Source organism: Pistacia vera, unplaced genomic scaffold, assembly GCF_008641045.1.
Source record: "Pistacia vera cultivar Batoury unplaced genomic scaffold, PisVer_v2 Contig927, whole genome shotgun sequence".
NCBI classification, from domain to species: domain Eukaryota; kingdom Viridiplantae; phylum Streptophyta; class Magnoliopsida; order Sapindales; family Anacardiaceae; genus Pistacia; species Pistacia vera.
The window spans coordinates 263,259-276,201 of NW_022196809.1; the positions used below are offsets into that span (position 1 = coordinate 263,259).

Genomic DNA, 12,943 nt, shown 5'->3' on the forward strand with positions numbered 1-12,943 from the left:
TTTATTTAATTAAAGGGGTCATTTGGATCGGGAGCATATAAGATAACGGGGGTAATCTTCGTTTATTTTGTAAGATTTTGGTGTTTGGTTTGTAAGTAATAAAATATTACGGTAATGTTTTATTGCAAATAGTGTTTATTGTTGGTAATGTAAAGGGTAATCTTATAACCTTGTTAAATGGTGTTATTAAAACATTAGCGAAGTAATATGATTTTTCTGCCTATTTTGCCTTTAATTAAAAACTATTTCGAACACAACTGCCCTTAAATATCTATCAAATAACAATTACCTAGCCTCCCAACATATGAGAGATTTGCTAAAACACCTTAGCCACAAAAAAGTTTAAAGGTTAACAAAATATCCCTAGCCACCCAAGTCCACTGCTAGTCACCTACATCAATCGCTGTAATGGTTCACGACTGGCGGGATTTGGTCTGTCATGTGTCGTTAAAGTCTTTTCCAACATGGATTACAGATCCATGGCTGGAAACTACTAGATCTTGTGAAAAGGCCTAATCTTTGGCTGTGAAATGGCATAGCTAGGCTTTTCACGGCCAGATCTATGTCTGTTTCATGGCCTCATCTTTGGCCGTGAAATGGCCATAGATCTAGCCGTTTTTCGGCCATGGATTTGTGATCCATGGCCATTTTCTGCTTTTCCGGTGCATGATCGACCACATATGGCCAGTCGTGCATCATTTTGTAGATTGCTGACGATGGTCGGTGGTGGTGGTTGGTTGCCTGTAGTGGTTTAGGGTGGGTTGGGGTGATTTTGCTATAAATCAAAGTTTTATATGTCTTGGGTATTTTAGCAAAATTTCAAATGTAACGTTTTAAAAGAAATGATTCAAAAAATAATAATAATAAATAATATTATATTAATATTTAAAAATGAAGGCAATTTAGTAATTTATATAACATACCCACCTATTTATCCTCCAAACCAAATATATTATTCATCAATTTATTCGAATTAACTAAATATATTTTCTAAATATTTACAGTAATCTTCAAATGTGATATTTCTTTCCGTTAATATAATATACTCATATAATAAAATATTATATGACATAAATTCCCCTAATGCAAGACTTGTCATCATCTTGAAATAGTTAAAGGTGGTCTATTATAATCTCCTTTTAAATTCATAATTATTTTAGTACAATCTAGATGTTAAAGAGATCATTAAAAAAATGAAATTAAGAGGGGCTTTGACGTAACGTTGATTGACTATTTCAATCAGTTGTGGAAAATTAAAAATGAAGGAATTGATTAAAAAAAAAAGGGGATTCAAAGATTGCATAATCTATATATATATATTATTAGGATACGATTCTCCACTTGGTAGTTAACTGGTTATTATCATCAAATTATATTAAAAGACAAAAAAAAACAAAATTCATTGAAAATTTTGAAATTTTATCTTTTAAATTACCTCAATTTATACAACAGAAGTGCTACAACAATAAGGATTACCCTCTTTCTATCACGTACTCAAGTGTCAAATATATATATATATTATTTTTATAAAAAAAATAACAAGTAATAGGACGAGGTTGAGACAATTGCATTCTCAATTATAGTGCTCGAAATCCTCGTTCCACAACTCATTCACATGTTACTTTAAAATGTCGAAATAACATTTGAGATTGTTGTCCTAATGTTGTATTGAAGGACTGTGCCTTCAATACAATAGATGAATAGAATGATAGATAACAAAAAGCTAATAAAACTTTTTAGGGTATTTATGATAAATATTTAAACTTTTAGGATCTATTTGATAACAGAAAAAGGTACTCATGAATAGTTTTTAAATTTTAAGGGTTCATTTTGAAAAAGTACAAAACATTTCATCAACTTGAAAGTTGAAACAGTAAAAGGTAGTCTACCATAATCTCCTTTTGAAGATTCATAATATAATACATACATAATTATTTTAGTACAATCTAGGAGTTAAAAAGATCATTAAAAAAATGAAATTAAGGGGGGCTTTGACTTAACGTTGATTGACTACTTCAATTATATATTTTCTATCATTTGTTAAAATTAAAAATGAAGGAACTGAATATGAATGTGAATAAAAAAAAGGGATTCAAAGATTGGATAATCTATTATCTTTTATATATATATATATATATATATATATATATATATGTATGTGATTATGATACGATTCTCCACTTGGTAGTTAATATAATTATATATATGACTATGATATGATCCTCCACTTGGTAGTTAATAGTTTATTATCACAAATTTATATTAAAAGACAAAAATTTCATTGAAAATTTTGAAATTTTATGTTTTAAAATTTATTATGATAGGTAAATTGTCATCTACATTTTAAAAAAATGTGATTAGTACTTGACCTATAACTAAAAATTTTTGTGTATATATACACTTCAAAATGATGTTGTGAAAGAAGTACTACATTTTAACTTTTCATCCAAATTCAGTCAATGTAACATCTAAAATATGTGAACAATGTTTAGATGTTAATATATTTTTTGGAGGTTAAATAGATGAAATTTTGGTAAAATTTGAATGTTGAATTAATGACATTTTCTAAACTAGCGGGTGGTCATTGTAAAAAAAGGCTAAACACACAAGGGGATAGGTCGCATTTCTAAAACCAACAAATTCTCACAACAAAAAAAAAAAGGGTCAAACACACAAGGGTTTGGGTGACATTTTTTAAACCAACGAATGCTCATAAGAAAAAATGACAAACACACGAAGATTAGGGTCACGTTTCCGAAACCAGTAAATGCTTACTATAAAAAGGTCAAACACACGGGGCTTTCCTGTCCTATAAAAGAAACCCTCTTATTTATACTTATTTTAAATCATAATCGTGAATTAGGACTTCTATTATAAAGTCATTTCAAATGTGTGACACGCACATATATTATAACATATTTTTGTATTTTAAATAATTTCTTTAAGAAAATAATGTATTAAAAGTAGGTAGATCCCTTAAGTAGGTAAAAGAAAATTGTACTAAAAGAATTATAAGTAAAATTCTATCCCGATTTGTAGGGATTTCACTCGTTCTTATTTTTTGGTATTCGTCTGATCTCTAATGTGTGATTTGAAAGGATTTCAATAACATTCAATAAACGGGAAAAAGATTAGGACTTGAAATAAGTTTTTTTGTGATCGGGAGGTGTCTAGGCTAGCGTGCACCTCAACTAATCCCCTGGGGCCCTGAAGTAAAGAACCAGTAAATCCCCTCAGTGGCTACCCCTATTAGTGTCTGAGGAGACTCGAACTTAAGAACCTATGTTGGACTCATTTAGTCTTTTACCATCATGCCACCAAGTGATGGTTACAAATTAAATTAAAAGAAATAAGTTGGTTCCAAAAGCAACGCAATTTTGCTTTCTATTTTAATATTAAATAAATTGTATTATATTTTCAATCTTGCACTTTAAATTATTGTTATAAATAAACTTTGATCTTACCTTTTTTTTTTTTAAATATTAAGTACAAGCTTGAAAAAGAAAATCAACTCTAAATTAATTAATATTCATATGGGCCATGCTTTATTAAGAAAATAATATTTAATTAATTTGTTAAATGTAAGTTATTATATTCCAATGAGAACTAAAGTTAGGCCATCGTATTCAACTATAAAACAACCACTTTATGATTAAAAGAGTAAACGACTTGTTCTGACCCAAGGTTTGGCCTACTGACACTTTCTCACGCAACAAATTTTAAAATAACACTTTACTACCCACATTATTGATCCATTAGTAAATTTCATTGTAAAGAAAAGTTGAATGGTCAAAACTCCGTCATAAATAAGGGTGGTCAATTAACATTATGCATAAAAAATGAAAACTTAAAATTCGTAGTGTTTCATAACATGTTGCTAGTCACTAAACCTGGCAAACTTTGAACCGTACCCACGGGTCCACGGGTACCTAGGTAAAACGAGAGGTACGAGTGTCTATAATATATACCCAGACTAGAATTATTCGTACTCGACCCGCCTGTGAAAATTATGGGTGGGTCAGGTGATACCCACAGGTACCCGCATTTTATTAAAAAAAAAAAGGTAAAACCCTAATTTCCTAATTTCATTTTCTCCTACTCAGCATCCATGTCGTCAAAGGCCTAACCATTTCTCCTAATCCTAATCCTAATCCTAAACCAACACCCACGCCCACACCCAGCCAGCAGCTCTCACTCTCAATCTCTTCTCTCCTAATTTCTTCCTTACACAGCCATTTCTTTCTCTCTCACGCATGTGCAACCATCTCTCTCTCACGCAGGTGCAACCATCTCTCTCTCGCGCAATCTAGAAGAGTGACAATTCTCTTCTACTTTCCAAGTTGTGAGCTTTGTGACCATCTCCATGACTATGGCGCTTGTGGTCTGTTTCATGTCCGTACAACGACACAGACGAAGTAGCCAAGGAGGAGAAATGGTTGTTGCCTTCATTTGATCCTAATGTATGCCTTTCTTAATTACATTCATCAGTTTCTTTTTCTTTTTCTTTATAGATTTTCTTGTATGTAGATTCAGGACAGGATTATGTTATTTGGATAAATAATTCAGCGATCCCTTCTGCGCTGTCCTTGCCTAAGAAATATTACTTCTTTGTAAGGGAAGGAATCATCAGGATGGTGATTAAATGTCAACTGGGAAGGCTTCATCATATTGTAATGAATGGTATATTTGAAGTTGGTTTTGAGAAATCTTCTTACACTTTTTGGTATGTATATCGGTTGTGTGAAAATTGCTTTTTTGGAAGTTGGAAGACCTTCCCTTCAAGATAAAGAAAAAAAAAAAAAAAAAGACAAAATTCAGATTTTGTGGGTCGACCCGTACTCGTATGGGCAAATACGGGTAATTCCTTTTCCTAACCGTTCAAAAAAAAAAAAAAACCATCGACCATTTACCCGTGGCTACTTAGCTTGCCCGTTTGCCAAGTCTACTGGTCATCACTTGTTGCTAGCCACTATCCCCTCCTGTCTCATAACCTTTGTAACCACCACCTATCGTTAGAAAAAGTAAATACATCAAGCTCATTTAAGCATCAGTCAAAGTTCCAAACCACAAAGATTCATAAACTTTAATATAACAATCCAATTCCAAAACTTGCTTCCTTACTCTAGTCACCTTCCGACCATCCTTCCTGTGACCCATCATTCTCGATCTTTTCATGTTGCAACTAGCCCTCTTTCTCACTGTCACAACAACCCTATCCGTGATTGATCACAACTAGACATCGCGCGTTCGGTCACGAGAACCCAGTTGACCAGTGCGATGTAACATCTTCTTTCTACTATCATATTCATAAAATATATTAATAAAAAGACAAGTATATTTATCAAAATAGTTGGGCCCAAAAATTTTCTTTACTTAATAAATACATTCTTTACATAGTACAACATCATTTGTACAAAAAGACTCTAAAAAACAGTGGACAGTGCAGCCAAGTCTCACCGCTTGCCGACGTCCATTCGACCACATCCTCACCTATGTCCTGTAAAACATAGAAAACAACGGGGTGAGCACAAAGATGCTCAGTAAGTAAATCTTCTACTCTATAATCCCCGTGTATTAATCTTCAATTCTTTTCGTACTCTTGTCACTTTCTCTAATTCAATCTCTCTTGTTCTTTCTCTACTTCTAGCTCTCACTATTCTTTTCTTTCTTTCTATTCTCATAATATCATAACCATGCATGGATGAGACACTAAAGCACGACAATGCATTTTCTCTCTTTTCTTTTCTTTCTATTCTTCTCTTATTCTTATTCTTATTCTTTCTTATTCTTTGCCGATCGGTTTGGTTGATGCGTGGATTCGGAACCCTTAGCCATGTGAGTGTACTCTCTCTCACGCATATAGCCCTCATCCGCATGTATTCTCATGGCTATACGAATTCTTTTTCTCATTCTCATTCCGCTCTCTCATGGCGGAGACTGCTCTCTCATGGCGGTTACACGCGGATAATTTCTACACNAAAAAAAAAAATACCATGGGCAGCCATGGCTGCCACTTGACCCACAAACGCTAAATACAATGGAAAAAAAAAAAAAAAAATAGAAAAGATCATCAAAAGCACAAGCACCATATCCCCATTTAAACAAATATGAAATGAAAGCTCTTGATTATTGAATTAATCGGGCTTTACATAATATTGATAGCAACAATTTTCTATTCCTGAACAAGAAACACCAAAATGGAAGGATTTGACCGTTTGGGCCAATTCCTGCTGAGTCCACGTAGTGTCAATGTACAAGCACTAGTATTCTGATACAGCTATACAAATCCAAAGGCTGCTTTATGTACAAGCATTGAGTGCAAACCTGGGACGTGAGACAAATCTTATACTGGAATGGATATCACACGGCTAAGTGACACAAATTTATTACCTATCTCGTGGATCATCCTTATTAATTGGAGGCTGAATTACAAAATACACTTATGCAGCTTTAAGGAGACATAAATGTTTGAGCTACAAATGCAGGAACGATTTCGTTACTGTAGGAAAGAATCAATTTCTATCATCTTAGGCTTCCATCGAATAATGTTACAAACTTACAGTCACTGATATCTTTTCAGCAAATTAGGCTTGAAGGTAACCTTTCTCATCCAAGTAAGCTATCACAGTTTCAGCCATTTCACATGGAGAAGCACAGTTGTCTTCCTTCTGTCGTAGTACTATCTGCAAATTGATAACGCTTTAATGTCAATTACTTGACTATGAGAAAAGGAAGGCATGACTGGTAGAAGTTGGAGTAATTTATTATAATAACACTAGGCTGAAAAGGTGCTTCAGATTTTGCCTAGATGAATGAAAGGTAGCCAACATCAGACACTTCTAACATGATCAAACTATTCCAAACAAGATAAACAAAATCGTTCATCGACTTTTACGCAAAAGATTCTTGCAGCTTCTTCAATACTTAATTGTTGTAAATGACTAAATGAATTGTGACTGTTAGATCATAGCAGATTCATTCTGTTCATAGGTACATGCCAGCATGGTGCAATATTAAGTCACTATAAATATGGATGATTCCCTCTAAAGTTATTCATATTATTGTTTTGTTACTGGGTTCATACCTAATGCTTATAAAATTAGTTTAAACTCTTCAAGGGAGGCTTCACTGTAATTTGCGAGGATGCTTTTTGTAAAATATGTAAAATTGTACCGTCTAAGTTCTTCTAAACAATATTTGTGAGAACTTTGAGCAGATTTAGTTATTGACAAGAAAATTAAGAATAATACTTCTCAGGGATTTTAGTGTTTATATTTAGAGAGGTGTGCAAAAGTATTGAAACCTAGTGTTGTTTTTAAACTTAAATGATGAATCTTAGACTAGAGTTCTTGATTAGTCTATTTTAATAATCACGTCTCACGGATGTAAATAAATGAGCAAACCACATCAATTCTAGTATTATTGTGCGTGATTGTTTTTATTAAATTTTTCTTGTTAATTGATTGCAGCTAACCAATTAATTTAGCATAGATTTTTCTTAACACAAACCTCACAGTTCAATGGCGGTTCATATGGATCATCAATCCCAGTAAAACCTATAAATTGCAAAACAATTACATCATCACTGATTTTACAGTTGAGAACCAATACAACTCAAAAGAAGATGAGCAATGTAAATAATTCCTCAATTCATATACAAATTAGAAGGTACCTTTGATCTTCCCAGCTCGTGCAAGCTTGTAAAGGCCCTTGGGGTCTCTCGACTCACACAGTTGGAGTGGGACGTCCAAGAACACCTATCAAATGAAGAGATTGTGAATCGTTCAATAAGAAAAGGTGCATCTTTTCTTTATCTCAATATCCATTTACTACCTGCCAGTGCAAAGCATAAATTAACCCAATGCCATAAAATTTAAGATTACAGTATCACATACCTCAACAAATTCTCCTTCTGGTAATAGTGCACGACAGGTATCTCGATCTTTTCTGTAAGGAGAGATCAAACTGGCAATGCAAATAACACCAGCATCTGCAAAGAGTTTTGCTACCTCCCCTGAAATATTACAATACAAAATAACATACTGTAAGAAAAGAATAAAGAAAACAAATATAAGGACAATAATGTAAGAAATGAACAGTAACATTACCAATCCTTCGTATATTTTCAATACGATCTTCTGCTTTAAAACTAAGGTCACGGTTCAGTCCATGCCGACAGTTGTCACCATCAAGAATGTAGGTTAGCTTTCCTCTAGAGTGCAAGCCACGACTCAGAGCACATGCCAAAGTGCTTTTTCCTGAAATCCGCATTCAAGATATTTGAGAGAGAGCAATATATGAAATTAAGATGAATAAACATCAAAGGAAGTTGCAACAATAAAGTTGAAGCAAAGGGATGGGAAGAAGAAGATTTTATCTTGGTAACTAAGAGTGTGATGCCATTCCATATTTAACTTCCATCTTTCATTGGTTACCGGTAAAGATTACATCACAGAACTGAGTAAGAAAACAAAAGAAATAATCTCAAAATGACAAGGAGTATATTTATCATTAATTTGCATGATAAAGGTGATAACAGCGTAAGAATAGGACACAGGGCTGAAATACTCGATTAGGCCATTCAACATATTAATCTAGTTTCATGAATGCCACAAAAGAGTAAAAATGAATGAACCATGCTTGACCAAGAAACCTTGATCTGAGTACAAGGAAGACAAGCTTAAATGGCTGAATAAATACAGCTCAGGCCAACTAACTTGCGAAGCCAACCACTTTACTGAAGAACTGAATTAAAACAAAACTCTAGTTTGCTTTGCATACTCTTAACTAAACAGAACACAAACTCAATATAACATTAATAAAGAAATTTCATTCATCCATCTTATGTTTCATTCAGAGTGACTTTTTCTTAATGTTATGTTCCATGACTAAAAGAACTGATCCATTACCGTAGTTAATGGAGGAGGCTGATTTGTATGCATATTGAACATATAACTCATAAACAATTCTTTGAGCATGAATAAAATTTGAGTTTGACTATAATGGCATACAATTTAAAACTCTCTGTTTTCGATAAGAAGCTAACAGAAAAGCATATAAAACTTCTTATTCAGCATTGTGAGAAATCTAACCATATGAATTTGATAGGATCAGTTAATCATTTCTCATTAAATACCCTAAGACTTTCATGAGGATCGTCTTTTAATTTTTCAGAAGTTATCCACTTCCTTTTTCACGATCTGCTGCAAACAATTACAAATAACACCTTAACAAGCATCTGAATATTTCGTAAGCATGATCAATCTGCAGTTAATGTTTTTCTAGGATACTTGCTCAAAAATGCATCTTATAAAAAATATAACAGATGAATATTCATCGTTAGTTGAAAACTTAGCATATGAATGATCATGAATTCTGCCACTGCCAGAGGCATGGCAAGTGAAGCTGATATGCATGGTTATTCAGTTACAACTCTCTCCAAGTTGCTAAAGAAAAACAACACAACACCAATATACATATAAAAATTGATTTACAAAAGAAAATAATAAGACCAAAGAAATAAAACTAATGTCAAGTGAGGAAATTTCTTAAAGAATTCCCATTGTTCATATCAAGAAGCAAGATCTGGATCATCATAAATGCAAAATTGACTAATCCAATACTAACGGTAAATCATTTTTACACAATCAAATTCTTCAGAGTATCAAGAAACTTCTTAACATAGTTTTCTGGAGAAAGTCCTCTTTATTATAGAACTTCAGATTGAAAAGAATGAGATAAAAATGTAATCATGAGAATAATCAATGCATCATATGTATCTATTGAGGCTAAAGAGCCAAAATAAAGAATTATTTCTAGCGTCCAGTAGGACCAGTACAAATGCCAACAATTAATTCATACACATAAAACATAATGGAAGTAACATCTAACAAACCTGAACCACTAAGACCAGTAATCCATATGACACAGCCCTTCTGCTGAAGTAACTCTTGCCTATCAATTTTATCCACCGAACTTTTGTGCCACAAGATGTTTGTCGACTTTCCAACTGTAGATATATGTTTTAGACTGTTACCTAGTTAGATATAATTAAAGTTGGAACTCTAAATAGGCACATGAGGGCAAAAATTACATATTGCTGAACCAGAATTTACAACCATGGTTTACAAAGAATATCTTTTTCATATAAATAGTAATTAACATTTATGCAAGTCTGTGAATTGTAAAAGCTAAAAATACAAGACACATTTCATCAAAGATATTGGTTACATTTACATTTTCAATCAATTATCAAGAAAAATAAGCAATTTAACAGCAAAATATCCAGATACAGCTTATAAAACCAAAAAATCCAATGCAAAACAGTCCCGACAGCTATCCTGAGGCACATAATTGCTCAAAAACATTTCTACACATACCACTTTAATATGTATATTTTTGCAGGTTCTAGAAGTATAAACCTTTAATTTGAAATCCCTAATTATATTAGCATACTCCTCCTCTAAATGCAGAGGTTGCATAAATGTCACAAGAGTTAATTCAAGAATTAACTGAAGTGCCCTCTTCTAGCTTTATTTCAACAATAATTCAAAGGACAAAACAAAGTATATCTTCCTACAACACGGGTGCTTCTCTTAAATATAGGACACAACGATAACAAAATATACAGCCCTAAGAGCACACGATACTGTGAATCCCATCTAGCAAGCGAAAAAAATAATTCCATGTTGCTAGTACTTCACAGTTGTTATAATTGACTGATTGAATGGGAAGCATATGCACATGATTCCTTAAGAATGCTTTGCAGGAATAAAAATGATGTTGACTGTTCTATAAGACTATGTTGGCCTATATCTTTGCGACTGTCAAATGACTGATGAGACTACATTAATCCGTCTGCGGCGAACTTTAAAAAGTTGCTATAAAATTACAATTCAAATAGTATCGATAAAATAATTTTGAATAATAATATGGAAAAAAAAAAACGTTATAATACATAAAAATATATATAATATTTAATAATTATTCAAACAAAAATAAAATTATTTAAATAAATAATTCATTATAGTTGGATAACGAATCAAAAGTCAAAACAGTTGGGCCGGACTACATGTATAGTCCATTCCTATTTACTCTTTACCAATTATTCAGTCAAGCCCAATGCTGCCTAAATAACCGTCAAATAAATGGTCCAAAAGCAGGCTATTAGTATTCCTTTTACAGGGTCAAATGAAATGACTTGCCAGATGCAGTCTTACAGGATTACAAAAGTTACTGTCAACAACCATTCCAACAAAATATCCTCTACCCCACCAAGTGCCAACCTAATCTCCTACCACTAAAATCCAAATAATTAAGAAAACACAAGCCACAGAGTTTAAAATCATTCAAGTAGAAATTCCGAGTATTTATTTTGCTTCTTAAGAATCTTAACAAAATAACTGCATTAATGATCTGGTCTTAAATTTCGTCAATCGTCACGCAACCATCACCGAAGCCAGTCAACATCCACGACATTAAAAGATAAACATATATTCCTCATTTTAATTGCATCCAACACTGAAAACAAAAAAGAAAAAAATAATAAAGAAATTAAAAAGAAAAAAAAACTGAAAGCAGCACCAGATGTGGCCGTGGATTCATTGATCACCGACGCCGTTGACTCCTCCGTTGCCTTGACCGGCTTCAAAGACCATGACCCCGCTCTAACACCACGAACACGATCAAACCTAGTAGCCTTAACAAACCCTAACTTCTTCGACGCCGGTCCAGACACAAGGTCCGCCGGCCAAGGTCCACCAATCGACGGCCGAGCTCGCACTCCTTGAACCGCAGCGATATCCATAGACTCTATTTACGTACGGAAGCGACGAGACCACGCCTATTACAAAAGATTCAATAGAAAGATGAGAAAATTTAGAGAGTAGAAAATCAGCATAATGTGGGCGCCTTTGGTGGAGAAAGTGAGAAGTTCATTCATTCTGTTAAAAATGGAACGGTTGAATACTTGAATGTGTTAACAAACTAAAAGTCAAGTTTAAATAATTAAACAACTTAACAGAAAGAAAGAAAAACATTAATGGAAGAGATTTATTTCCCAAAAATCATGGTCAAATGAAAATTATCAGAAGTGCTTTTAAGAAAAGTATTTGGGAGGTCACCTGTGGTCTGTTGAAGGAATGATTTTTATTCTGTGTACAGAAAAGTAGGTAGATTTGAGTAGATGAAGTTGTGCTGGGTGGTGTTTGGAATTGGACGGAAGCTGAGTATGAGAGAGGAAGGTTTTACTTCAAGATTGAATGGACAAGCAAAGCGGGGATGATTTTTCTATATAGAAGTGGTTGTCAAGTCGAGTGGTGACGTGGAGGCAGTTGTTGATCCACAACTACAAGTGCGCGATGCGTCCGGGAGATGAGAAGCGTCTTTAATTATTAATTATTGAATGCATTACTCCCTTGTCGTGATCATTTTTTTTCAGATTCTAACAACAAATTTTAACATTAAATTATTAAATTTTTTATTTCTTATAATTCAGTCATTAAAATTTTTATAAGTTTATGTTAAAAATAATTATTTGTGTTGATGTGTGATTTTAATACTAATGATCTTGCACCTGCAAAATAAAGCATTAAAAAGGTCTTACAAATTATACGTGATAATTAGGGAATTTGGTTAAAGGTGACAGTAGCATGCAAATACTTAAAAATAAAGGAGACAATGAGAATTTTTATAATAGTTTGGATGCTTAAAACGATTCCTACATCTATTGTTTTCTTTTGTATGAGTGTTCTTGGTGATTAACTAAGTTTACAAGAGGTTGTGAATAGCGAACTGAATTACAAGTGTTTAGTATTCAGAGAGAATATTAAGTCAATCTCTTTCTTATGGATTGTCTTTACTATTTACTTTGTTAAATTTTGAGAGTTTGATCCCGATTTTATGAAAGGGAGACCTCTATTTATAACCACTAAGTTTAAGGTAA

At 33.1% G+C, this 12,943-nt stretch overlaps 1 protein-coding gene across 2 annotated transcripts; it reads right to left on the reverse strand.

The window, feature by feature from the left end:
* Positions 1 to 6,572: 6,572 nt before the first annotated feature.
* LOC116120183 (adenylyl-sulfate kinase 3-like) lies at positions 6,573 to 12,276 on the reverse strand. 2 transcript variants are annotated; one of them, XM_031406126.1, is made up of 8 exons: positions 12,123 to 12,276; positions 11,584 to 11,842; positions 9,896 to 10,009; positions 8,109 to 8,258; positions 7,896 to 8,014; positions 7,673 to 7,757; positions 7,510 to 7,556; positions 6,573 to 6,683 (listed from the first exon to the last, which is right to left on the reverse strand). In XM_031406126.1, exons 2-8 carry the CDS (start codon positions 11,804 to 11,806, stop codon positions 6,585 to 6,587), a joined length of 837 nt encoding a protein of 278 aa, XP_031261986.1. In that variant the 5' UTR covers positions 11,807 to 11,842; positions 12,123 to 12,276; the 3' UTR covers positions 6,573 to 6,584. The 2 variants fall into 2 exon arrangements, with proteins under 2 accessions (XP_031261986.1, XP_031261987.1); XM_031406127.1 differs by lacking the exon at positions 9,896 to 10,009.
* Positions 12,277 to 12,943: the final 667 nt, after the last annotated feature.

Excerpts from the sequence above, each read along its gene's own strand:
- LOC116120183 (XM_031406126.1), bottom strand. The coding sequence starts at position 11,806 with ATGGATATCGCTGCGGTTCAAGGAGTGCGAGCTCGGCCGTCGATTGGT. Across the intron at positions 8,015-8,108 it reads TGAAAATATACGAAGGATTG|GGGAGGTAGCAAAACTCTTT; the intron begins GTAATGTTACTG and ends GTAATATTTCAG. Across the intron at positions 7,758-7,895 it reads CAGAAGGAGAATTTGTTGAG|GTGTTCTTGGACGTCCCACT; the intron begins GTATGTGATACT and ends TTCATTTGATAG.